The sequence below is a fragment of the Eptesicus fuscus genome, chromosome 20 (assembly GCF_027574615.1).
Source record: "Eptesicus fuscus isolate TK198812 chromosome 20, DD_ASM_mEF_20220401, whole genome shotgun sequence".
Lineage (NCBI taxonomy): Eukaryota > Metazoa > Chordata > Mammalia > Chiroptera > Vespertilionidae > Eptesicus > Eptesicus fuscus.
The window spans coordinates 51305329-51327448 of NC_072492.1; the positions used below are offsets into that span (position 1 = coordinate 51305329).

General features: G+C 67.2%; 4 protein-coding genes across 11 annotated transcripts; 1 reads left to right on the forward strand and 3 right to left on the reverse strand.

Annotated features, from left to right (window-relative positions):
- Positions 1 to 378: 378 nt before the first annotated feature.
- On the reverse strand, positions 379 to 2202 carry DCXR (dicarbonyl and L-xylulose reductase). The gene is made up of 8 exons (XM_054709921.1): positions 2105 to 2202; positions 1931 to 2028; positions 1331 to 1485; positions 1200 to 1242; positions 1033 to 1132; positions 885 to 949; positions 681 to 798; positions 379 to 566 (listed from the first exon to the last, which is right to left on the reverse strand). Exons 1-8 carry the CDS (start codon positions 2154 to 2156, stop codon positions 463 to 465), a joined length of 735 nt encoding a protein of 244 aa, XP_054565896.1. The 5' UTR covers positions 2157 to 2202; the 3' UTR covers positions 379 to 462.
- Positions 2203 to 5949: 3747 nt separating this feature from the next.
- Positions 5950 to 9271, reverse strand: RFNG (RFNG O-fucosylpeptide 3-beta-N-acetylglucosaminyltransferase). The gene is made up of 8 exons (XM_054709920.1): positions 8973 to 9271; positions 8702 to 8750; positions 7963 to 8065; positions 7732 to 7885; positions 7406 to 7494; positions 7153 to 7318; positions 6674 to 6759; positions 5950 to 6589 (listed from the first exon to the last, which is right to left on the reverse strand). Exons 1-8 carry the CDS (start codon positions 9228 to 9230, stop codon positions 6514 to 6516), a joined length of 981 nt encoding a protein of 326 aa, XP_054565895.1. The 5' UTR covers positions 9231 to 9271; the 3' UTR covers positions 5950 to 6513.
- A 55-nt stretch (positions 9272 to 9326) lies between these two features.
- GPS1 (G protein pathway suppressor 1) lies at positions 9327 to 13570 on the forward strand. Of its 6 annotated transcripts, none has more exons than XM_054709915.1 (15): positions 9333 to 9402; positions 9567 to 9731; positions 10000 to 10092; positions 10266 to 10447; positions 10777 to 10941; positions 11020 to 11155; positions 11231 to 11308; positions 11466 to 11523; positions 11901 to 11986; positions 12180 to 12274; positions 12381 to 12486; positions 12562 to 12642; positions 12731 to 12868; positions 13035 to 13169; positions 13247 to 13570. In XM_054709915.1, exons 1-15 carry the CDS (start codon positions 9370 to 9372, stop codon positions 13319 to 13321), a joined length of 1626 nt encoding a protein of 541 aa, XP_054565890.1. In that variant the 5' UTR covers positions 9333 to 9369; the 3' UTR covers positions 13322 to 13570. The 6 variants fall into 6 exon arrangements, with proteins under 6 accessions (XP_054565892.1, XP_054565893.1, XP_054565890.1 ...); XM_054709914.1 differs by having other exon boundaries at positions 9334 to 9402; positions 11463 to 11523; XM_054709916.1 differs by having other exon boundaries at positions 9339 to 9387; positions 11463 to 11523.
- Positions 13571 to 13846: 276 nt separating this feature from the next.
- DUS1L (dihydrouridine synthase 1 like) lies at positions 13847 to 18863 on the reverse strand. 3 transcript variants are annotated; one of them, XM_028130395.2, is made up of 14 exons: positions 18744 to 18863; positions 18111 to 18328; positions 17483 to 17591; positions 16980 to 17030; positions 16545 to 16657; positions 16213 to 16295; positions 15994 to 16100; positions 15692 to 15836; positions 15403 to 15499; positions 15245 to 15330; positions 14819 to 14964; positions 14516 to 14553; positions 14302 to 14377; positions 13847 to 14201 (listed from the first exon to the last, which is right to left on the reverse strand). In XM_028130395.2, exons 2-14 carry the CDS (start codon positions 18312 to 18314, stop codon positions 14062 to 14064), a joined length of 1395 nt encoding a protein of 464 aa, XP_027986196.1. In that variant the 5' UTR covers positions 18315 to 18328; positions 18744 to 18863; the 3' UTR covers positions 13847 to 14061. The 3 variants fall into 3 exon arrangements, with proteins under 3 accessions (XP_027986196.1, XP_027986195.1, XP_027986194.1); XM_028130394.2 differs by having other exon boundaries at positions 15994 to 16097; positions 18078 to 18328; XM_028130393.2 differs by having other exon boundaries at positions 18078 to 18328.
- Positions 18864 to 22120: the final 3257 nt, after the last annotated feature.

Genomic DNA, 22120 nt, shown 5'->3' on the forward strand with positions numbered 1-22120 from the left:
GCCAGTGGGCCGTGGGACACGCGGAGGTCGGGACGGTGGGGGGTGAGAGCCGTCAGCCCGGAGCCATGGTCCAGGGGCCCGGACTTCACCCCCGGCCGCAGGCACCGCTCAGGCAGGCCCGTGACCCGAAGGCCGCGGTTGGAGAGGGCTCACTGGTCTGCAGAGCCAACTGCGAGGTTTTCAGGAACTTGGCTACTCGGTTCTTAAACAGCCATTGTTAGTAACTACAGGAACCTCTGGAAGGTCCAGCCTCTGCCGGAAGGGGGGCCACGTCTAAAAACCTCAGGCCCAGGAGCCAGGCTGGGCCCCGCGGTGAATGGCCATCTCCCCACGGGGACTCCTGTCCACACCCGCCCACGGCCCGGAACCGGTGCGGGCTGAGCAGGAGCGTCCTGTTTATTGGGGGGATGGGGCGAGGGAGAGGCAGGGCTCAGCAGGGAGCAGGGCTGCGGGGGGCGGGCCTCAGGTGGCCAGGAAGCCCCCGTCCACCGGCACAGCGGAGCCCGTGGTCATGCCGCTGCGGTCACTCAGCAGGAAGAGGATGGCGTCCACCACGTTCTGCATCTCTGCGGGCAGAGTTGGGGGCGGGGGGGGGGTGAAGGAAGCTCCCTCCCTCCTCCTCGCCCAGGCAGGCCTGTACCCCCCCTCCCCCCCCGCCCCGCCGGGCTCTGCCGACTCACCCGCAAACCTGCCCAGCGGGATCCGGTCCAGCATGGTCTTAGCCTTAAGGGGGTCACTCCAGTTGGCCTTGCCCATGGGCGTCATCACCACCGTGGGGTTCACCGTGTTCACACGGATCTGTGCAGGGACGGGGGGGGGGGCTCAGCACGGTGGGCCGGGGGGCCCCGGGCACCCAATGATGGGGGGCACCCCAGCAGGCCCACCTTGTGAGGCCCAAGCTCCAGAGCCATCACCTTGGTCAGCATGTCCATGGCACCCTTGGTGGCGCCTGTGAGGAGGGACTGTGTAAGTGGGGGGCCAGCTGCAGGCTGGGGGTGGGGGTGGGGGTGGGGTGCAGCTGGGTGCACTCACAGTAGACGCCGTGGTTGGTTAGTGCCCGCTGGGAGGCCTGGCTGGACACGTTCACGATGGACCCTGGGGCCCCGCGAGCAATCAGGCCCCGGGCCACGATCTGGAATTGCAGAGAAGGTGAGGGGACCCTCCCCAACCTGGTCCCCCTCCTGCCCGGGGCAGCTCACCTGGGACACCTGGATAACAGCCCGCAGGTTCACATCGAAGGAGCTGGAGGCAGACGGTCCTGGTCAGGGGCTGGGCTGCTGCTTTGGGGCGACCCTCCCGCCCGCCCGGGGCCCTCCACCCCGGGGCTCACGTGTCACACGCCTCCTTGGTGACCTCCAGGAAGGGCTGCAGCAGCGCCACGGCGGCATTGTTCACCAGCAGGTCCACGGGGCCCACGCCACCCAGCGCACGCTCCGTGGCCTCCCAGTCTCCCAGGTCCACGCACACGGGCTCGACCCCGGGGCACTGTGTTCATGGGGGGGGGGGGGGGCGGGCACAGCCATCAGGGCTTCTGCCCCACAAGGAAGCGGGGCTGGGTGCGGCTGACCTCTCAGACCCACAGGGGCAGCGGGAGGGGCCCCCAGGAGCCAGCCACCTTCTTAGGGCTCAGAACCCCCGGATGCTGAGGAAGCGGGGAGGGGGTTGGCTGGTCTCAGGGCCACTGAGAGCTTGGGGACCAGGGGCCTCCGGACTCCACTCCCTCCTGCCCTCCCTGCTCAGCCCCGCCTCTGGCCCGGGCCCGCAAGGCAGCCATTTCTGCTTCCTTCCAAGCCCAGGAGGCGTCGCCATTGCCTGGGAGGCCACTCGGGAGCCCACGGAGTCTGCGCGTTAGGCCACCGTCGGCCCCGCCGCTGCCCGCTGCCCGCTGCCCGCTGTCCGCTGTCCGCTGGGCGAGGACCGGCGGCCGTACCTCGCGGGCCAGGCTGTCCAGGTCGCCCTGGGTCCGGCTCACCGCCACCACCTGCACCCCCGCCGCGTGCAGCGCCCGGACCGTGCTGCGCCCGATGCCTGCGGGGAGCGCGGCTCAGAGGGGCCCTCGGCCAGCCGCCCGCCCCGCGCCCCCGCGCCCCGGCCGCCGGCCCACCTTTGCCCGCCCCGGTGACGAGCGCCCGGCGGCCCGCGAGCCCCAGCTCCATGGCGTTGCCAACTGCGGGCCGGACCGGAGGGCCCGGGGCTGGAGCGCGGGGCGGGGCGGGGCGGGGGCGGGGCTCCGGCGGGGCGATTGGCCCGAAGGCGGGGGCGCGGCGCGGGCGGGGGACAGGGGTCCCGCCAGCCTCCTCCTGCGGGTGGACCACGGCATTGCCAAGCCGGGCGTGGGGGTGAATGCCGTGGGAGCGCAGGCCTCCTGCTGCTTGTTTGGTTTCTGAGAAGAAAAGTTTGGCAAAAGGGACCGCATGCCTGCCGCCCCCAGACCTCGGGGGAGGGGCCTCCTGGTGCCCAGAGGGGACGTTTGGACCATCAATCAGCCTGGAGCAGAATCCGAAGGTTCACTTTAACCTCAAAGGGGATTGCACCCCAAAACCACCTCGGCCAGCCCACGGGAGGCCAGTGTGGCTCAGCCCTTGAGCATCGACCCGGGAACCAAGAGGTCACGGGTTGGATTCCGAGTCGAGTCGGGGCACATGCCTGGGTTGCAGGCTCCATCTCCAGCAGGGGGTGTGCAGGAGGCGGCCGATTGATCGATGTTTCTCTCTCTATCCCTCTCCCTTCCTCTCTCTCCAAATCAATCTGAACATGTCTTTTTAAAAGCTTGTATAGGCTAGGAAGGAACAGGCCCGGGCCGTGGGGGTACATGGCGGCCAGCAAGGGCAGGCATTGCTTCTGAGGCGTCAGGGTCAGCGACAGCACCCGTGCGGTGGCGCCGGCTCCCTGCACAGGTGGTTTGTTCTGTGGGTTGTGTGGGAAGCCGGGAACCACTGCTCCGGAGACCCTCTGTGGCCAGGAGGAGGGAATTGCTGATGGCAGGACCTGGGTCACCTGGGGCTTTGGGCCCAGAGTCCTGGACAGGCTGGAGGAGAGGGTGGCCAGGGTCAGCAGGTGGCACAGATTGGAGAAGCCCTGGGGGGGGGGCGGAAAGAGGGTCCTCCCATCAGGCCCGGCCCACACACCCCCACACACACCTGGCATTCTGCTCCTAACCTTGGACCCTGACCTCTGCCCGCCAGAGGCCAAGAGAGGGCCAACCCCCAGCCCGGCCTCCCAGAAAGGCACATCGCCTAGACCCGTGGTCGGCAAACTGCGGCTCTTTGGCCCCTTGAGTGTGGCTCTTCCACAAAATACCACGGCCTGGGCGAGTCTATGTTGAAGAAGTGGCGTTAGAAGAAGTTTAAGTTTAAAAAATTTGGCTCTCAGAAGAAATTTCAATCGTTGTCCTGTTGGTATTTGGCTCTGTTGACTCATGAGTTTGCCGACCACGGGCCTAGACCCCTGCCGGGTTCTCCTGCCCCCAGAACGGCGGCTACATCCTGCCTGTGTCCTGCGGCCCTTGGTGGGCCGGGGACTGCCCCACACCAGCGTTGGTGCAAACCCTGCTCTGCGAGGCCCTCGGGCGGCCAGAGCACCCACAGCACCCCACCCCCACGGTGCCCTGAGCTCTCCCAGCCCTGCGGGGCCATTGACCCTGGGAGGGCCCCACCGCAGCCCTCTTGCCCAAGGTTGGACACTGCCCTAGTCCACCTGCTGACCAGCTCAGGCCTCATTCCATCCACACTCGGCCTTCTAGATGGCACAGCCGCGTGAGGACCCAGCCAGCACAGCCGAAACCCTGCGGGCAGCAAGGCCCTGCGGGCGCCGGGCCAGGGCAGCGGAGGAGCAGCAGCTGTGGGACCCTCCGCAGCCTGGGCTGCCCTCACCGGTGGACTTGTGGGGAGGTGCGCCCCAGAAGCTGCATTGCTGGGGCTGGATAAACTAGATTGGCCCGGCGCCCCGGCCCCCACGCTGGTCCCATCCTCCCTGGGGATGGCCCGGGGTCTAGGGCATCCCCCGCTCCGCAGGCCCTCCGCCCTCCCCAACTGGCAGCAGTCAGATCCCAGACGCTGGGCCGCAGGGAAGGGAAGGCGGCTGCAGGCCGGCCTCCGCCCGGACCGGTCCCCTCCTGCGGCCACGAGGCGGGGTCGGCGGTGGAATCCGCTGGCTTCCGGACTTGCCCCCCTTCGGACATCATGGAAGGTGAAATGGGAGCCCCCCGCCCCTGACCCTGCGGCCCCCAGCCTCGCGGAGTGCCGGCCCCTCCAGAGCCCGGCAGCCCCTGGTTCCCGGAGAAAGGCCTCCGTTTACTCATTTAGGCAAATGGACCCCAGCGAGCGGACACCGTGGGTGGGGACGAGGGGGCGGGGCTGCCAGTAAAGGTGGGTCAGGGGCGTGGCCTCCTCGTGGGCGTGGCCACAGACTCCAGGCGGGGCGGGGCGTGTCGCTGGGGCGGGGCCGGGAGCGGGGAGCGGGGCGGCGCTGGAACTACCTCTCGGTGCTGCTTTCACTGGGTGGAGGGTGGGGGCGCCCTCTTAAACGGCGAATTTAGAACCGAGGAACCTCCCTGCGCCATGGAAGCCCCGCCCCAAGGGTCCACCCCTTTTGCACCAGCAAAAAGTTGCTATTTTCTCTTAAAAAACAAACCAGCAAAAAATCGCCAACCCCTGGTCCCCCGCCAGCTGCCACTCACGTGCTCGTTTGCAGAAAAACGTGAGAGAAGCTGTTCTCACCAGCCCCTCCTCCCCAAGCCCCGTGAATGGTGCCCGGGGCCTTCAGGTCCCTCCCAGGCCCCGCCTGCCTCCCTGCTCTGCGTCCTTCTGGGCCTGGCCTGGGGGCTGCTCTGCGGGGGGGACTGGGCACGCACGCTCTGGCCACAGAGAGAGGGGCGGCAGGGTTCCCCGGGGCAGGGGGCTGTGAGGCCCAGGAGAGAGGAGGGCTGCAGGGCGGGGTGTGCCCGGGGAGCAGGGGAGGCCTAGGAGAGGGCAGGGCTGGGCCTGGACAAAGGACCTTCAGCTCCAATTCCCTCCTCCGAGGCCCTCAGGAGGAAGTTTGTTTTCCTGAAGAGGTGCAAACCGTCCTAAAGCAGGCGGGCGGCCCTCAGGGAACACCTGAGCAGGTGCAGGGCTGAGGCGGAGCGGGAGGCTCTGAGGGAAGAGCCAGCCCTTGGGTGCTCCCGCAAGAGGCCATTCTCCAGGCGGCCGGGCAGGGCCAGGAGGCCTCAGGGAGGACAGGGCACCCAACACGCCAGACAGAGCCTCTGGACAGAGGCCCCACAGGCCGGGCCCCGCCCACCCAGGGGCCCGGCTCCCAGCCCTGCTTTGCCCCTGCCAGTCCCCACTGCCCACCCCACACAGCGGAAGCTTCAGGTCACTTCGTGTCCCACTCAGGCCCCGGAGTCGGCCGCCGGAACCCTGAGCTCTCCCTGCTGGGGCCTGGCCCCTCCAGCCGAGTGGGACGCACTCCCGAGTTGGAATGTGAGCCCCAAGCCTTTCTGGTCACGTCCGGGTTGGCTGGCTGACTGTTCTTCACGCGTGAGTCCGGCCAGGCAGCGGGCGTGGGCTCCAGGCCAGAGTCCTGTGAGGGGTCTCCACGTACTTGCCCCAGAGGACGGGACTGAGCGGTTTGCGAGGCGTGGATGGGGCGCTGTGGGCAGACCCCTCTGCCGAGGACTCAGCTCCCCAGCCACCAAGGCGCGTGGGCGAGTGTAAGGCGACGCCCTTGGGAGAAGCTGCCAGCTCCTCCCAGGATGAGGCCGGGCGCAGAGCCAGGGCACCCAGCCTCCTGACCCTAAGCTGACACCCTGAGGCGCCACCCCTCTCAGGGGCCTGCAGACAGCCTGGAGCCCGGGGCCCTGGGTAAGGGCTGCGGCTCACAGAGTAGCGCTGGGGGCTGAGCTGCAGGGGCGGGGCCTCCGGGGAGGAGCCAGGAGCTCCCACGTTCATTGAGCCAAGGAGCCAGACAGAAAGTAACAATCAAACTTTTATCCGCTTCTGGCAACAGCACAGCAGAGGCAGGAGGGCGGCGAGCTGCTCCCGGCACCTCCCGGGAAGGCACAGGCAGGTGGGCAGCGCAGCGGAGGGGTCCCGCCGAAGGGGCGCCCCACAAAAGGCTCCTGTCTCCCGGACTCGGAGCCGGGAGAGACCAGGACTGAGGGCTGAGGCAGAGTGGAGGGGGCTCTTCAAGGTCCCCAGGAAGGAGTCTGGCTGAGGAACCCGAGAGGGGCCTGCCCACGGGGTCCCCCAACACGTGGCCTCCATGTGGAGACGCCCAGAGCACGGCTGGCTGGGCCTCAGCCCTCGAGTGCCACTGCCTCGGAGCCGAGATGCCCTGGGGCACAGAGCCAGGTACAGGGAGGGCCCTTCCCCCAGGAACCCTGCCGGGAAAGCCTCGGGGACCCCACACAGGACCCTGGCCTGGAGCCCACTCCTCAGGGCCTGGTCACCTGGGCCTGCAGTGCAGCTACAGGGAGTCAACCGAGGCCAGGAGCGGGCAGGCTTCATCCAAGAGCCACCCCCTGGGTCGGGGTCAAGGGTCACTGAGAGGTGAGGTCACAGGACACCAGTCCGTGTCTGGGTAGAGGAGGCAGTGGACGGACTTAAACCTGAGAAAGGGGATGAGGAGTCAGGGCCCAGGGAGGGGCAGCTGGCTCAGAGCGCCTCCCCAAGGCCCACGTACCCCCACGTACCGCGTGGGGTCCTGCTGCAGGCTGAAGCCTCCGGCCACGTTCACCACGTTCCGTGGGTTCTCAGGACCCCCGTAGCTCAAGGTCACCTGGGAGGGAAGGAGGACTTACTCTCCGCACATCCCCTCTAGTGCCCCCACCCCCTCGGGGTCTGGGCAGGGGGGCGGCTTGGTCCCCGGGCCTCGGGGGCAGGTCTGCAGGGTGACGGGCTGAGCGGTGCCCCAGCCCCAAGCCACTCACTGTCCCAGGGACCTGGCCTGGGACTCCCGTCACCCCCAGACCACTGCCTGCTGCCCCGCGGCCCCGGCCCGTCACCGGGGACAGCAGTGGCCGTCCTTTGCAAAGAGCCGCCACAGGAAACCAGGTCCCCCACCACACCTGGACCCCCCTGGCCACTCCCCGATCCCTGCCCAGTCCTCGCTCAGCTGGGACAGCTCGGCCAGGCCCTCCTACACCCGCCGAGGCTCCGGGGCCCGGCCCACCTGCTGGAGCACCGAGTGCGGCGGCAGCCTCCGCAGGTCCTCCAGGTGGGAGTGGAACAGCGGGCTGTGCCGCAGGCGGGCGCCCAGCAGCCCCTCCACGATGTAGCCCACCGTGCAGTCGTCTGGCAGCCGCACCCGCTCGGCCGTGCTCATGAAGCTTCCCAGGCTGGGGGGGGCGGGGGGGCGGGGGTGTCAGCGCTGCCTGCCCTCAGCACCACCTCCCCGGGCAGCAGGCGCCCCCGCAGCCCCTCACCTGGCCCACGGGCTCATCTTGAGGGCAAGGCCTCTGCTGAGGCAGAACCCGGCCCCACCGGTCGCGAACCAGAACTTGACCGTGGTCACCTGGGGAGGAGGGAGCTGCCCGTCAGAGCGAGCCTTCACCCTGACTCTTTGCCTGACACCCCAGGTGCCACCATAAGCCGCTCCTTAGCAGCGCCTGGTCCAGGCAGCAGGAGCTCCCGGGCACCAGGAACAGGGCTGTGGCCGCCCCAGCGCCTCCCACAGAACCTCCTGGCTGGCCCGCTCCGGACAGGTCCCCCTGCCGGGTCAGGCACTGCCCCTCCTGGCCCCAGTGCTCACAGTTCCCCCTCCTTGGACCCTCTCAGTGGCCTCGATGGGGTGGTCCAGGCTGGGCCGCCCCAGGTAGACGTCCTGGCTGGGCGAGAAGGTGGACAGCAGCTGCATCAGGCCTTTGGGGTTCACGTAGTTGTCGTCGTCCACGTGGCAGAACCACCTGGGAGGGGGGGCAGTCTCAGCGAGCCGGCCGGGAGGGCGGCCCTGGGCTCCCCAAGGGGCGCGGCCTCCACACACTTGCGTCCGGACTCGATGAACTGGTCGTACTCCACCGCCATCTTGCAGCACAGCGCCTGGCGGGTGTGCGCGGCCGAGCAGTTGGTGTTGACCACGTGGCTGCCTGGTGGGAGGAACAGGACGTGTGAGGGCGGGAGCCAGGCTCCACGAGGTCAGCGCACAGTGTGGCTGTCAGGCCCGCAGCGTGGCTCAGTGGCTGAGCGTCAACCTAGGAACCAGGAGGCCAGGGTTCCATTCCCAGTCAGGGCACGTGCCTGGGTTGTGGGCTCCATCCCCAGTGCGGGGGCGTCTAGGAGGCAGCTGGTCCCTGGTTCTCTCTCATCATTGATGTTTCTAGCTCTCTCCCTCTCGGGAATCAATAAAATTTTTTTAAAAAATAGTGGCTGTCGGCAGGTTTGGTGCCTTGCTCTGCTCAAGGCCCACAGGCTGGGTCCAACCACAGCCCTGGTGGGGCCTCACTGGCTGACCCCGCTGCTGACCTCTGGGCCCACCTGGCACCCCACGCGTGGACCCCCACCAGGAAATGGACCTGAGCTGGGACGGACCTGACAGGTGGGAGACGCGGGAGGGTGGGGCCCTGGGAGCCTGCTGTGGCCCCGGAGGCAGGGCGGGGCTGGCAGGGCGGGGCGGGATGCTGCCCCCTGCCAGTCAGTGACCCTGAGCAGGTGACACCCCCTCTGTGCGCAGCAGGGGGACTGGAGGCCCTGGAACGGGGGCAGCTGGGGTGGGAGACACTCACCCGCCTGGAGCTGCAGGTCCCGGTCGTCCCCATCGGTGAAGATGAAGGTCTGCGGAGAGACCAGCTGTGAGGGACGTGGGGTCCGGCGGGGAGAGGGGGGTGCCCGGCTCCAGCCTATGCCATCCAAACTGGCACTCACGGGAGTTTCCCCAGGCTCGCCCCGTGTCCGCCGGGAGGGCACCCCAAGTCTGGAGCCCAGGAGGGGTCAGGAGGGGGGACGCTGGGGGTCCCCGGGCCGCTGGGCCGCGGCGCGGGCGGGGGTCGGGCGCACCTGCGGGCGGGCGCGGGAGATCCAGGTGCGCAGCAGCAGCCGCAGGCGCGGCCCGTGGTTCCTGCGCGTCGTCTTGACGGCAATGAAGACCTCCTCGGGCCGCAGGCGGGGCGCGCGGGGGCCGGGGGCGGGCGTCGACGTGGGGGCGCGGGCCGGGGCGGGCGCGCGGGGCAGCGGCAGCGGCAGCAGCAGCAGCGCGGCCAGGGCGGCGGCCAGCGCGAGGCAGGCCCGGCACAGCGCCCCCCGCGCGCGGCTCATGCGGCCGCCGACCCGCCGGCAGCGCCCGGGCCAGGCGCGCCGCGGCCCCTTTAAGGGCCGCCCCGCCCTCGCCGCGACCCGGAAGCGGTGGCCGCGCTGCCCCGGAAGTGGACGGCGCACCGCGGCGGGGTGGGCGAAGATGCCGCTGCCGGTTCAGGTGTTTAACTTACAGGTAACGGGCCGCGGCCGGCGGCCCCTCGGCGCCCCAGCCGCCGGGCCGGAGCCGAGGCCGAGGCCGAGGCCGGCCGAGCGGCCCGCGTGTCCGCCCCAGCCCCGCAGTCTCGTCCCACGCGTCGGCCGGCGGGTCCGCCGCGCTAACGCTCTCTCTCCCCGCAGCAGCCAGCCAGCTCTCTGTCCGGGGCGGGGGGTGCAGGCAGTCAGGACAGGATGAGGGGCGGCCCGGGCCCCGCCCCTCGCGGTGGGGCGAACGGCTCCCTGCCGGGCACGGCCGGGGACTGCAGCCTGAGCGCCAGCCTGTCGGCCTGTACGCTGCTCCACGAGGTACCGTCCGGGCCCGGGCCCGGCCCGAGGCCGCATCGGCCGCTCGGGATGCTCCCGGGTGGAGGTCGCGCGGAGGAGGCTGCGCCAGCATGGTGGCTGGGGCCGCCCCGCTCCGAAGGGGGGGTTAGCATCGCCCTGCGAGGAGCCCTCCTGACGGGCGGTGCTGAGCCGGAGGCGGGAGGCTGGCAGCGTGAGCTCAGGGCACAGGGAGGGACTCCCGCCCGCCCTGGGCAGGCCCTGGCTCGAGGTGACAGGGCGCCTGTTGCAGGGGGCGGTGGAGCCCATGCAGATCGACGTGGACCCCCAGGAGGACCCGCAGAATGCGCCCGATGTCAACTACGTGGTGGAGAACCCCACCCTGGTAGGAGCTCTCCGGGGGTGTCAGTGCTGCTGGGTCCGGGCCGGTGCACATTGGACCTTCCACCCCAACCTCCTGGGCTCCTGCACGGGCCCCTGCGTAGCCTCTCAGATACGGGGAAGGGGAAGGGCCAGCATCGGGGCCACTGCCCCTGACTCGGCCGCCCCCTCGCCCAGGACCTGGAGCAGTATGCTGCCAGCTACAGCGGCCTGATGCGCATCGAGCGGCTGCAGTTCATTGCTGACCACTGCCCCCCGCTGCGGGTGGAGGCCCTGAAGATGGCCCTGTCCTTCGTGCAGAGGACCTTCAACGTGGACGTGTACGAGGAGGTCCACCGCAAACTCTCGGAGGCCACCAGGTGAGGCCAGGCCGCCCAGGAGGCGGGCAGGGTCTGCCAGGTGCAGTGCTGGCTGCGGCAAGGCCAGCCCCGCCCCCACGCGGTCACTGCAGGGGGAGCCCGGCGCCCTAGCTGAAGATCCAGGGGCGGCTGCAGATCATCCTGACACCAGCTCCTCCGGCTCCGCGCTGGCGCGGCCACAGCACCTCCCGTTGGTCCCCGCCCCCCGCCCCCGCGCTGTCCGTGTTCCCTGCCGACTGGGTGCTCCCACCAGGGGCTCTGGCCGGGCAGGGGTTCCTGGGAGGCGCCCTCCTCGGGCACATCAGCCCTGATGGCCCGTCCACCCTCAGGGACCTGCAGAGCACGCCGGACGCCATCCCTGAGAGTGGGGTGGAGCCCCCGCCCCTGGACACGGCCTGGGTGGAGGCCACGCGGAAGAAGGCCCTGCTGAAGCTGGAGAAGCTGGACACGGACCTGAAGAACTACAAGGGCAACTCCATCAAGGAGAGCATCAGGTGCCCCCAGCGGGACGGGGAGGGTGGCAGGGGTGCCAGGGCCACGCCAGGCCGCGTGCACTCACAGCCCGCCCACAGGCGCGGCCACGACGACCTGGGCGACCACTACCTCGACTGTGGGGACCTCAGCAACGCCCTCAAGTGTTACTCCCGGGCCCGGGACTACTGCACGAGCGCCAAGCACGTCATCAACATGTGCCTCAACGTCATCAAGGTGCGCGCAGGCGCCGGCGGGCGGCCAGGCCCTGGCCAGGGGACCCCAGGCTGAGTCGTCCCGCCTGCCTTCCAGGTCAGCGTCTACTTGCAGAATTGGTCTCACGTGCTGAGCTACGTCAGCAAGGCCGAGTCCACTCCCGAGATTGCAGAGGTAACCAGGCCTTGCCCCCCTCCCACCACTGCCGCCCGTGGGCCTGGTCCTCCCATCTGCCTTGGCCATCTTCCGGCCGGGGCTGGGGTCGGCCTGGCCGTTGGGGAGGGTGTGGAGGGCACAAGTGGCTCACATGTGTCGCCTTCCCCTGCAGCAGCGAGGGGAGCGCGACAGCCAGACCCAGGCCATCCTCACCAAGCTGAAGTGTGCCGCAGGTGAGGGCCGGGCTGGGCAGGCGGCCCCCGCGCGCCTCCGCGGAGATGGCCTGTGTGCTTGTGCTCGTCCCTCACAGTTGGGCAGACCCTTGGGTGCCCCCCGCTCCTCCCCCCACTCCGTAGGTGGCCCCTGCCCGGCCCAGGCCTGTGACCAGTGGTTAGCAGTGCAGACATCGCCTCTGACGGTTGCTGTCAGGGCCGGTCCCCACCCGAGTCCCCTGCAGCCGTGACAGCAGCTGTGCTGGCTCCTGGGCGCCCGGCCCACGGAGGGGCCCATGTGGGTGCTCTCGGCAGTCGCTCACCTCGATGGCAGAGCTTCTGTCCGAGGCGGAGGCAGCCCCGGAGCCGCTGGTCTCACGCCCCCTCCCTCCCCCCAGGGCTGGCGGAGCTGGCTGCGCGCAAGTACAAGCAGGCGGCCAAGTGCTTCCTGCTGGCCTCCTTCGACCACTGCGACTTCCCTGAGGTGAGGGGCTTCCCCGAGGTGAGGGGCACCGGGGGGCCTCGCGGGACGTGGAAGGAAGGTGGGCTCATGGTTGGCCTCTTTGTTGGGGGGGCTCTCCCAGCGGCATTCAGAGTGGGTGTGGGGGACCAGCCCTAGCCCTGGGCTTTCCTGGCTTTTGTCCAGATGGGCAGGGACCCCCGTCTCTTCCCCTCAGCTGCTGTCCCCCAGCAACGTGGCCGTGTACGGCGGCCTTTGCGCCTTGGCCACCTTCGACCGGCAGGAGCTGCAGCGCAACGTCATCTCCAGCAGGTGGGGGTGCAGGGCCCGTGTCCCTGCCACCATCCTCTGGGGGGTGCAGGTAGAGGGCGGGGGGGCGGGGGGAGCAGGGTGGCCCTGAGGAGTGTGGACCCTGCAGCTCTTTCAAGCTGTTCCTGGAGCTGGAGCCCCAGGTCCGGGACATCATCTTCAAGTTCTACGAGTCCAAGTACGCCTCGTGCCTGAAGATGCTGGACGAGATGAAGGTGAGGGCTGCCCGCTGCAGGTGGGGAGGGCGGAGGCTGGGGCCGCAGCTCCTGACCGACCAGCTTTCTTGTCAGGACAACCTGCTCTTGGACATGTACCTGGCCCCCCATGTCCGGACCCTGTACACCCAGATCCGCAACCGCGCCCTCATCCAGGTAGGTGGGGTGGGGTGGGCGCGCGCAGGCCCAGGTGGGGCTGTGGGTCACCTGGCGGCCGGGCAGCTGATGCCCACCTGCTCTGCAGTATTTCAGCCCCTACGTGTCGGCCGACATGCGCAGGATGGCCACCGCCTTCAACACTACGGTGGCCGCGCTGGAGGACGAGCTGACGCAGCTCATCCTTGAGGGGCTCATCAACGCCCGCATCGACTCCCACAGCAAGGTGGTCCCCCCCACGGCGAGGTGGTCCCCGGGCAAGGCAGTGTCCCAGCAAGGTGCTCCCACACTGAGGCGGTCCCCGTAGTGAGGCGGCCCCCATGGCAAGGTGGGGCGTGGAGCAGGGTCGGGGTGGGGTGTCTGGTCCCGCTGACCCTCCGCCGCCCCTGCAGATCCTGTATGCCCGTGACGTGGACCAGCGCAGCACCACCTTCGAGAAGTCCCTGCTCATGGGCAAGGAGTTCCAGCGCCGTGCCAAAGCCACGATCCTGCGGGCAGCCGTGCTGCGCAACCAGATCCACGTCAAGGTGAGGGTGGGGCCTGGGGACGGGGGCGGCACAGCCGGGCACACACACCTGGGCCAACGGCCTCGTCTCCCCCGCAGTCCCCTCCCCGGGAAGGGAGCCAGGGGGAGCTGACGCCGGCCAACAGCCAGTCCCGGATGAGCACCAACATGTGAGCGTGCCCGCCTGGCGCCTCCAGGAACATCTGCACGCCCTGCCCCCAGGCGCGGACACCTGGCCCCCTGCGCCCAGCACTTCTGGAGGAGCTGCTGGCTCCCAGCTGGCTCCCTGCCTGGACGCCTGTGTGACCCCCTCTGCCCGCCCCACGGAGGAGGGTGTCTGAAAGGCGAGGCCTCGGGGCCTGCTCTCACACGTGGGGCTGCAGATCGTTGTGAACCTTAGTCCATTAAAGGCGCCTCCTCCGATCTGTTCTCTCTGCGTCCGGCTCTTGGGGTTGGGCTGGCGGGGGGCGGGGAGGGCCTAGGCCTCGTTCCCTGGGCTCCTCGCATCCAGGCAGCAAAGGGCCCAGCCTGTGCAAGGCTGAGCGCCCCCTCCCGGCCCTGGTCTAGGGCGGCCTCTGGCTGGCGTGGGTGGAGGCAGGAGGCTCTGCCCGTTTCCCTCGTTTCGAGGGCTCCTCCCTCCCAGGGGGCTGTGGTCGGGCACACATGACCCCAGAGGGACCCCCCACCTCTGTCACTCTGTGCAAGTCTCCGAAGGTTTATTGTTCACTGTGGGGCGCACAGTGCGAGGACAGGCAGGTCCAGCCTGGGAGCGCTCGCTGGGGCCGCACTCAGCCCCGCGTGGCCGAGGGGTGTGGAGGAGCAGGAGGTTCCCTGAGTGAAGGCGTCTCCTTAGGGTGGGGGCTTCGCACAGTCCTGAGCCCGGAGGGAGGGGCGGGCGGCGGCCTTTGCCGGCCTCAGGCCAGGGCACTGCCCAGGACCTCGGGGAAGCCGCCTGGGTCCCCGGGTCCCGCCTGCGGGGGCTCCTGCAGCTGGGGCTGGGCCCCCTTCCAGGCCAGCGATCTCTCCAGTTTGGTTTTAAAAAGCAATCCGTGACCTGGCAGAGGGGTGGGGGAGGAAATGGGGCTCAGGTGGTCACAGGTCCCACTGCCCAAGGGGCCGGGGGAGGGGGTAAGGGGGGTAGCAAGTGCCCTCACCTGGGCAGTCCGCAGTCTCTTTGAAGGCTCGCTTCTTGCAGCAGCCCCGGCACAGGTTAAACACACACCGGTTGCCCTGGACACAGGAAAGCTAGTGAGCTGAGGGGGCTGTGCCGAGCAGGCCCTCCCTGCAGACCGAAGGGTTAGCAGGGACCACCCTGCCCACGCCCCTGGGGCCGAGCCCCCCGGGCAGCACTGCAGAAGGGCAGCTCACCTTGGGGTTCCCACACTGGTCGCACTTTGCGTATTTTGCTGGGAAAAGAGCACAAGGGGGTGCTGGTGAGCCAGGTGAGCAGCCCGGTTCCCACGCAAAGCTGGTGGGTCTTCCTGCTCGCTGTGGCCGCCAGGCCGCTCGGGGCAGCCGACATGCAGACTTGGTGCCTAGAACCCCAAGCCCCCGTCCTCCCCCGAGGGCTCAGATGCTGCGGCCATGGCTGGGCCTCCCAGTCCCTCGGGAAGGCGGTCCCGAGCCCACAGCCTCTCCGGCCGCCTCAGGGTGGCAGCTGCCGCGGCTTACGCTTCAGCGAGGGGTCGAAGGTCTTGTGGGGGTTCCTCAGCTGCTTCTTCTGCTTGTTCTTGGACAGGACGTCTGCGCCGCCCTCCTCCTCCTCCAGGGCCCGCTTACTGCGGGCGCCTGTGTTCTCCTGGCTCCCCTCCTTGGGCCTGGAAGGGAGGGGCCGTGGCAGAGCTGGGAGGCCCCACAGCCGAGCTCTCAGGCTGCTGGCTGGGCCAGTGTGGAGCCAGGGGCACCGGGACTCTGGGGTCAGACCTCTGAGCCCAGGCAGGGCTTCGGCCACAGATGGGACCAGAGGGGAAGAGGGGAAAGACATAAACCTAAGCGGCCATGAGTAGGGGAGCCGCTGGGCACCTGGGAGGATGGGGCAGAGCGTGCTGGGCCCTCTGGGCCCTCGTGTGCCCGGCCCGACCACGCCCGAATGCTCACCCCGGCCGGAAGTAGGGCTGGCAGATCCAATGGAAGAAAGGCAGGCCGCCTGAGGGCTCCTCCCCCTCCTGCCGGGACATGTCCTCCTGCAAAAGGCCAGGGTCCCCGTCACCAGCCAGTCCCAGAGGCACCGGGCGGCTCCCAGCCCCTGCACGTGCCTGACACCGAAGCTTCAGCTCCTGGCTCACGGCGGCCACGCCCTCCAGGGTCTTCGCCTTGGCGAGCTCCTCTCGAAGCTGCTGGTGCACCTGCAGCCTGAGACAGATGCCGTCAGCGGGCCACCCCCAGCTCCGCCCGAGCCCCGGGCAGCGGGGAGCTGCTCTCTCCCACCCAGGCTGCCTCCCCTCACCCAGCCCTTCTAGGCCTGATTTGGTGGCCAACAACGGATACGTTTCTGGAGACCTCGCCGGGAAACCCCCAGTGCCCGGGGGGTGAGGGGGCACTCACGTGTGGTGCCACAGCTTGAAGAGGTGGGCCCGGACGCAGGACAGCGGGCAGGGGTGCTGGCGCACCAGGTCCAGGTACTCCTCGGCCAGCTCCCACACGGCAGGGCTGCGGCCCTCGAACAGCGCGGGGTTGTGCAGGTTGCCCTCTGCGGGAGGGGGCGGGGCTCAGCTCAGGGTGCTCATGACCCCAGAGGGACCCCCCACCCCTGCCCCATCACACCAAGGGCAAGGCCTGGGGCTTGCAGCCGGGCCGGTGGCAGCACGACGTGGACGCCGTGGGCCGGAGGCGGGGTGCGGCCTCACCTGCACTCATGACCCCCTGCACCCCCGTATCCCGCAGGCAGCGCTCCACGTCCTGCAGGCACTGGATGTTCCCGTTGGCAAACACAGGGATGGCCACGGCCTTCCTGCTGGGGAGCAGGGGGCACTCAGCGGAGGAGACTGGGGTCCCCGCCTCGGGCAGCATCCAGCCCGGCTCCATCCCGTCGCCTGGAGGGCTGAGGGCCGTGTCTCCCCACTCACCGCACGGCCCTGATGTGCTCCCAGGACGCGGTGCCCGACAGAGGCCCCTTCTGCTCCTTGGTGCGCCCGTGCACCGTCAGCAGCTAGGACACAGAGGGCTGGCTCAGCGCCACGCAGCGTGGCCCTCAGTCCCTGGCCCCCCCAGACCCCGCCTGGGCGGCACTCGGGCCAGCTGATGCCCTGCGGTGCGACCAGGGTGCAGGCAAGAAGCCTAGGCCCCGTCAAGGGTCAAGGCCAGCCGCCCCCATGGGCCCCTCAAGGTCACTGTGACTCCTATCGCCCCAGAGGGTGAGCGCTCCTGGGACACCTGGGAGCAGGCCCCGGCCCCTCACCTGGCAGCCAGCCTTCTCCAGCATCTGGGCGTACCTCACGGTCTTGTCAATCTCTGGGAAGACCCGGATCTTGCACGTGACCGGGACGGAAAGCTTCTCGTGGGCCCGCTGAACTGCGCAAGGAGGGGCTTCTGAGAACCGGGTGGTCACCCTTGGGAGGCGGTGGGGACCCCCAACTCAGCCCCCAAAGCAGCAGAGCCCCAGTGCAGGCGGCGGCTACCCGACGCAGGCGCGAGACGGCCTCCACACCCCCTGCATGCGACAGGCTGAGGGCCACAGCCAGGAGAGCGCTGTGGCCACAAGGTCTCTGCTGGCCACTGTCCTCTCCTTCGCCCACCCACACGCAGCCCGTCACCCACACGTGGCCTGCCCGTCACCCACATGCAGCCCGTCACCCACACGTGGCCTGCCCGTCACCCACACGCGCCGACTCACTCATTCTCTGGAGCAGGTCCCACTCCTCCTGCAGGAAGGCGCCGTAGTGACCTGAAGTGACAAACGTGGTCCTCGTCCCCCTCCTCCCGCGTCCACACAGGCCGAGAGCCGACCCGCCAGGCTGGCCCCGAGCTCCCTGCACGGGCTGCGCACCGTCTTGAGCCCATGGGCCGGGGGCTCCCTGAGGGGGTGTCTCCCGGGAGACGGCCACTGAGCCGTTTCTCAGCGTCAGACTTGGTGGCTCTGTTTGCCCAGCTGCCCGGGCTCAAGGGCGCCGAACGGCAGGCCCGCCCCACACGGTCTCTGACCACCAGCAGCTCCCCAGGCCCCACGAGGAAGAACGGCTGAACCCACCAAGGGGAACAGCCACTGGGGCTGCGGCAGCAACACTCGTTCATCCCGGGGAGCCGTCCACGTCCCGGGCCCTCGGGCGAGTGAGGGGCTGCTGAGAGCCCACAGCCCTGTCCCCACCTGGAGCCTCGCCCCGGCCCCAAGCGACTCACCCCGCTTGGCTATCATCTGTGGGCAGCCCAGATTCAGGTCGATGGCGTCACAGTAGTCCTGAGCCAGGAGCGCGGCCTGGACAAACACCTCCGGGTCGTTGGCACAGAACTGGGAGAGACGGGACCGTCACCAGGAACTGGAGCCAGGCCCTGGCCCTTGGCTGCCCACAGGGTTCACCTGGGGTCCCAGTGGCTGACTATAGGGTGGCCTCCTGCCCTAAATGCTTCCAAAACGACTGAGTTGGGACACATACCAGCCCCCCCAGCCCCCCCCCCCACCCCCGCCGACCCCGCCTCAAGGTTCCCAGGATTTCTCTCGACTGTGACGGGCCAGGGTCACTGGCTGCTGAGAGCAGGGCCATTCTTTCTCCTTGTTCTGAGGAAGGGCAGCATGAGGGAGGTGACGGGGCTACAGATCTTTCCTGGCGGCCAAGCTGTCCATCCGCCAAGGTCTGAGCAAGCAGGTCCCGGGAGGGGTCAAGCTCTGAGGAGCTGCAGGTGGGCCCCGCTTCCCCAGAACCCTCCCCACCCCCGGCTCCAATCAGAGCTGAGAACAAGGTGCTCCCGGGGGTGCAGGGCAGGTCCCCGCCCGCACCTGCACAATGAGGGGCCGGTCCTCGGGGCACACCTCGCAGTACAGGTTCTCCTTCCGGTAGTTGGCGTCGCGGACGAAGACCTGGGCGTGCAGCATGGGGGTGTAGCAGAGCTGGGCCCCGTGGCGGCGACTCAGCAGCCTCCAGGCCAGCTCGCTCTGGTCCACCATGGGGGCCACCACGTGGCGGGCCCCCCCCAGGGTGTGGCTCCAGAACTCGAAGCCCTGCAGCTTTGGCATCTCTTCTCTCCACCCTGCAGGGGTGGGGAGGGGTGGGGAGGGGGGCTCAGCGACCAGAGCCAGGAGGGGAGCAGGACCCCCAGTGGGGATGTCCCTGGAGACCTGAACCAGGCGGCCCTCCGCCCAGCCCCTCGGGTGTCAGGAGGCCCCGCCGTGTCACAGGTGAGCTCAGGTGCAGCGCCCCCTGCTCCTGGAGGGACCACCTCTCCGCCCCGGGACCGACCGGGACAGCGCTTCCCCCGCAGCCGGGCTGCGGCCGCCAGCGCTTTGGTGACCGAGAGCCCGGCGGCGCGTTGGGTGCTTTTGGAAACGGAAACTACACGTAAAAGCCGTCTGGGCGCCCCGTGGTCCCCGAGCAGGGGCCCGCGCGGCCGCGGGCAGGAGGAGTCAGGCGGCGGCAGCGCGGCCAGGACCCCGCGGGGAGCGCACCTGATGGGCCGAGCTCGGGGCGGGGTCCTCGGGGCGGCGTGCGAGGTCCTCGGGGCGGCGTGCGGGGCTCCGGGCTCGCGCAGGGCCGCAGCCGAGCCCAGGGCTCCGCGCCGGGGCCGCCGGAAGGTGCCTCCGCCAGGGCGGTCCGGGCGGCCCGCGGTGCAACCGGAAATGCGCCCCCCGGGAAACCGAGCCCGGCCGGGAAGAGGCCCGCACGCGACGAGGGCCCGAACGGGGTCGGAGGTCAGAGGCCGGAGCTTGGCTCGGCCCCACGCTAGGACCCGGACCGAGCACGTGGTCCCAGATCCTGGGGTCCCGCCTACCTCCCTCTCCCCACCGATTCCTGCGCCCTGGTCCCGGCCTCCTCACCCCGCGCCCCCAAAAAGCCAAGGCCGCCCAGCCCTGCGCCGCGGTCCCTTCCCGGGTCCCCGATGGTCGGAGTCTCCGGCTCCTGCGTGACCGAGGTCAGGATCAGAATCAGGGTTAGGGTTAGAGGTCCGGGTCAGGGGTTAGGGGTTAAGGGTCAGCGAGGCAGCGCCGCAGGCGGACAGCAGCCGCTGGAACTCGGAAGGGGTGCCGAGGTGCCAATGGGAACAGGACCCCGGTGTTGGGGGTGCTGCACCTGAGGAGCGGAGGTGAGGGGTCCCCCGGCCCCGGGAAGCCTGTGCTGCAAGAAGAGAAGCCGCCGCCAAAGGACAAGCGGCTGCGGGGCTCGGGCTGCGCCCCAACCTAGGAGCCAGGAGGTCAGGGTTCGCTTCCCGGTCAGGGCACGTGGCCGGGTTGGGGCTCGATCCCAGGGTGGGGCGCGCAGGAGGCAGCCCATCGATGGCTCTCTCTCATCGATGTTCCTGTCTCCCTCCCTCTCCCTCCCTCTCTGACATCAGTAGAAATTTATTTTTTTAAAAAGGGAAGTATGCCTTGGGGCCTGGATGGGTCCATTGCCCAGAGAAGAAAGTGCATTTGGAGGCCAGAGGACAGGACGTCCTTCCTTCGTCCACTTTGATCTGGTTGCTGTGCTGGCCCCCGGCCCCTCCGGGAGTTTGCCTCAGGAATGCTGACCCTCCTCCAGCCCCAGGAACGGGCGGGCGGGCGAGCTGGGCTTTAACGCCATTAAAAATTAACGGCCTTGTTATGGGACTTCAAGATCCTGGAAGGAGACACACTGACCAGACCCTGCAGCCATCCCCGCTTCCTTATCCCTAAATAAACAGGTTTTCACGGCCGACCTGCGGCCCTCCCATGCTGCCTGCGTTACTGGAATAAACGCTCATGTAGGACTCGCCCCTGTCTCTGCTTACGTAAAGATGAAACGGGACAAATTGTTAAAAGCAGCCGTTCCAGGACCCCAGAAGTTGACCAAGGGCATACGGCATTTGAGAGACTTTTTTTAATTTTATTTAAAGTTGCCCAATGCCAGTAAGAACCAAGAACATGGGAGCCTGCAGAATTTTTTATGGGGCTCCTTTCATTTCCTCCCAGGAGGGCCAGCTCTGAGGACCCCCAACTCCCACATAGGGAGACTGAGTGGCCTGGTGTGGGAGGGGTCCTTTATCAAGAACAGAGGTGAGCCCAGCCAGCGCGGCTCAGTGGTTGAGTTCCCAGCCAGGTCACAGGCCCGGGTGGCGGGCTCGATCCCGATCCCCAGGAGGGGGCGTGCAGGAGGCAGCCGATCCATGATTCTCTCATTGATGTTTCTCTTTATCCCTCTCCCTCTCTGAAATCAATAAAAATGTACTTTTTAAAAATAAAAAGGTGCTGGTTTCGGCAGCACAGACACTAAAATGGAAACTGTAGGAAGATTAGCATGGCATGGCCTCTTGCAAAGGTGACATACTTCGTGAAGCATAAAAAATAAATTCCATAAACTGGGAATAGAGAGGAACTTTTTAAACTTGGCAGAGAATCTACAAAAAATAAAACAAACCAAAACCCAAAACCACAATTAATATCAAAGGTGACGACGGGCGAAATGCTTCTCTTCGGAGGCCAGGATGCCTGCTCTCGCCAGTCTTCCTCACAGCAGCGCTGGCCGCTCTGACCAGCTCAATACGGCGAGAAAAGCAAAAGGTGTCCAGACAGGAACAAGAAAAAGGCCCTTCTGTGTGTGGTGTGATTGTCTACATGAAACTCCTAAGGAATCTAAAGAGAAAACACGCAAACAACCCATGAGTTCAGGAAGGTGAGGACGCAAACCTCAACTGCACTTAAAGAACAGTTCACTGGAGGGAGAGGGAGAGAAACCTGATGTGATCGGCTGCGTCCTGCATGCCCTCTACTGGGGATCGAGCCCGAAACCAGGGCATGTGCCCTGACTGGGAATGGAACTGGTGACCTCTTGATTCCTGGGTTCACGCTCAACACCGGCCAGGCCATAAGAGATTTTTTTTTTTTTTTTGGTGGAATTTCCCGTTCATCTGGAGTTTCTTTTTGTGGAAAAGTTTTAAACAAGTTCATTTTCTTCAATAGATGCAGGGTTATTCTGGTCGTCTACTTCGTCTTGTGTGGGATTTGCTCACTTCATTTGTTTGGCATAAAGTTGTGTATAATCTTAGCGATATCACTTGTCATTCCTGATTATTGGTAATTTCTGTCTCCCAGCCCCTCTACCCCCTATACACACAAGCTGTCTCTGGCCCAAGGTTTATGAATTATTGGTCTTCTCACAGAACTAGGGTGTGTGTGTGTGTGTGTGTGTGTGTGCACGCGCCGAAACCCGGGAATGAATCAAAGATGTAGTTTTGGTTTCACTCATTTTGTTTTTTATGGATTTTTACTCTGATGTTTTAGTTCCTCTCATACCTACGTTTGGGTCTCATCTGGTCTTTTTTTCTTTAGCTTCTGAAGGTGGAATCTGAAGTCACTGGTTGGAGAAATGGCTTCTTTCTGACACTGGCCTCTCCTTCCTGCTGTAGATCTCCCCTGAGCACCGTTAGCCGAACCCCACACATTTTTACACTTTTCAGTATTAAACCCTAATTTGCACGTTGATTTCTTCTTTAACCAGAGTTAGTTAGAAGTGGTTTCTAAGTATTTGAGGAATCAAGGGCTTTTTGCTAACGATTCTGATTTGATGCAGCTGCGGTCAGAGGAAATGTCTTCTAGAAAGCGAGTCCTTTAGAATTTGACTCGTTTTATGACCCAGAACGTGGCCCCTCTTGGCCAAGGTCCCCCATGAACTTGCTGGGCGATCTGACGTCAGGCAACTGGTTCGTTCCTGCAGCCTCACTCCTGCTGCCCATCGCGGAGCGGCCGCGGGGCCTCGCTTCTCCTTCCTCCTTCCGGGGCGTCACCTCCCGCCTCCCGCGAAGCAGAGGTCGTAGGGACCTGACAGTGTCGGGTTGTTACCTCCGTTGGGGTCACTGTGGCACGACCCTGTC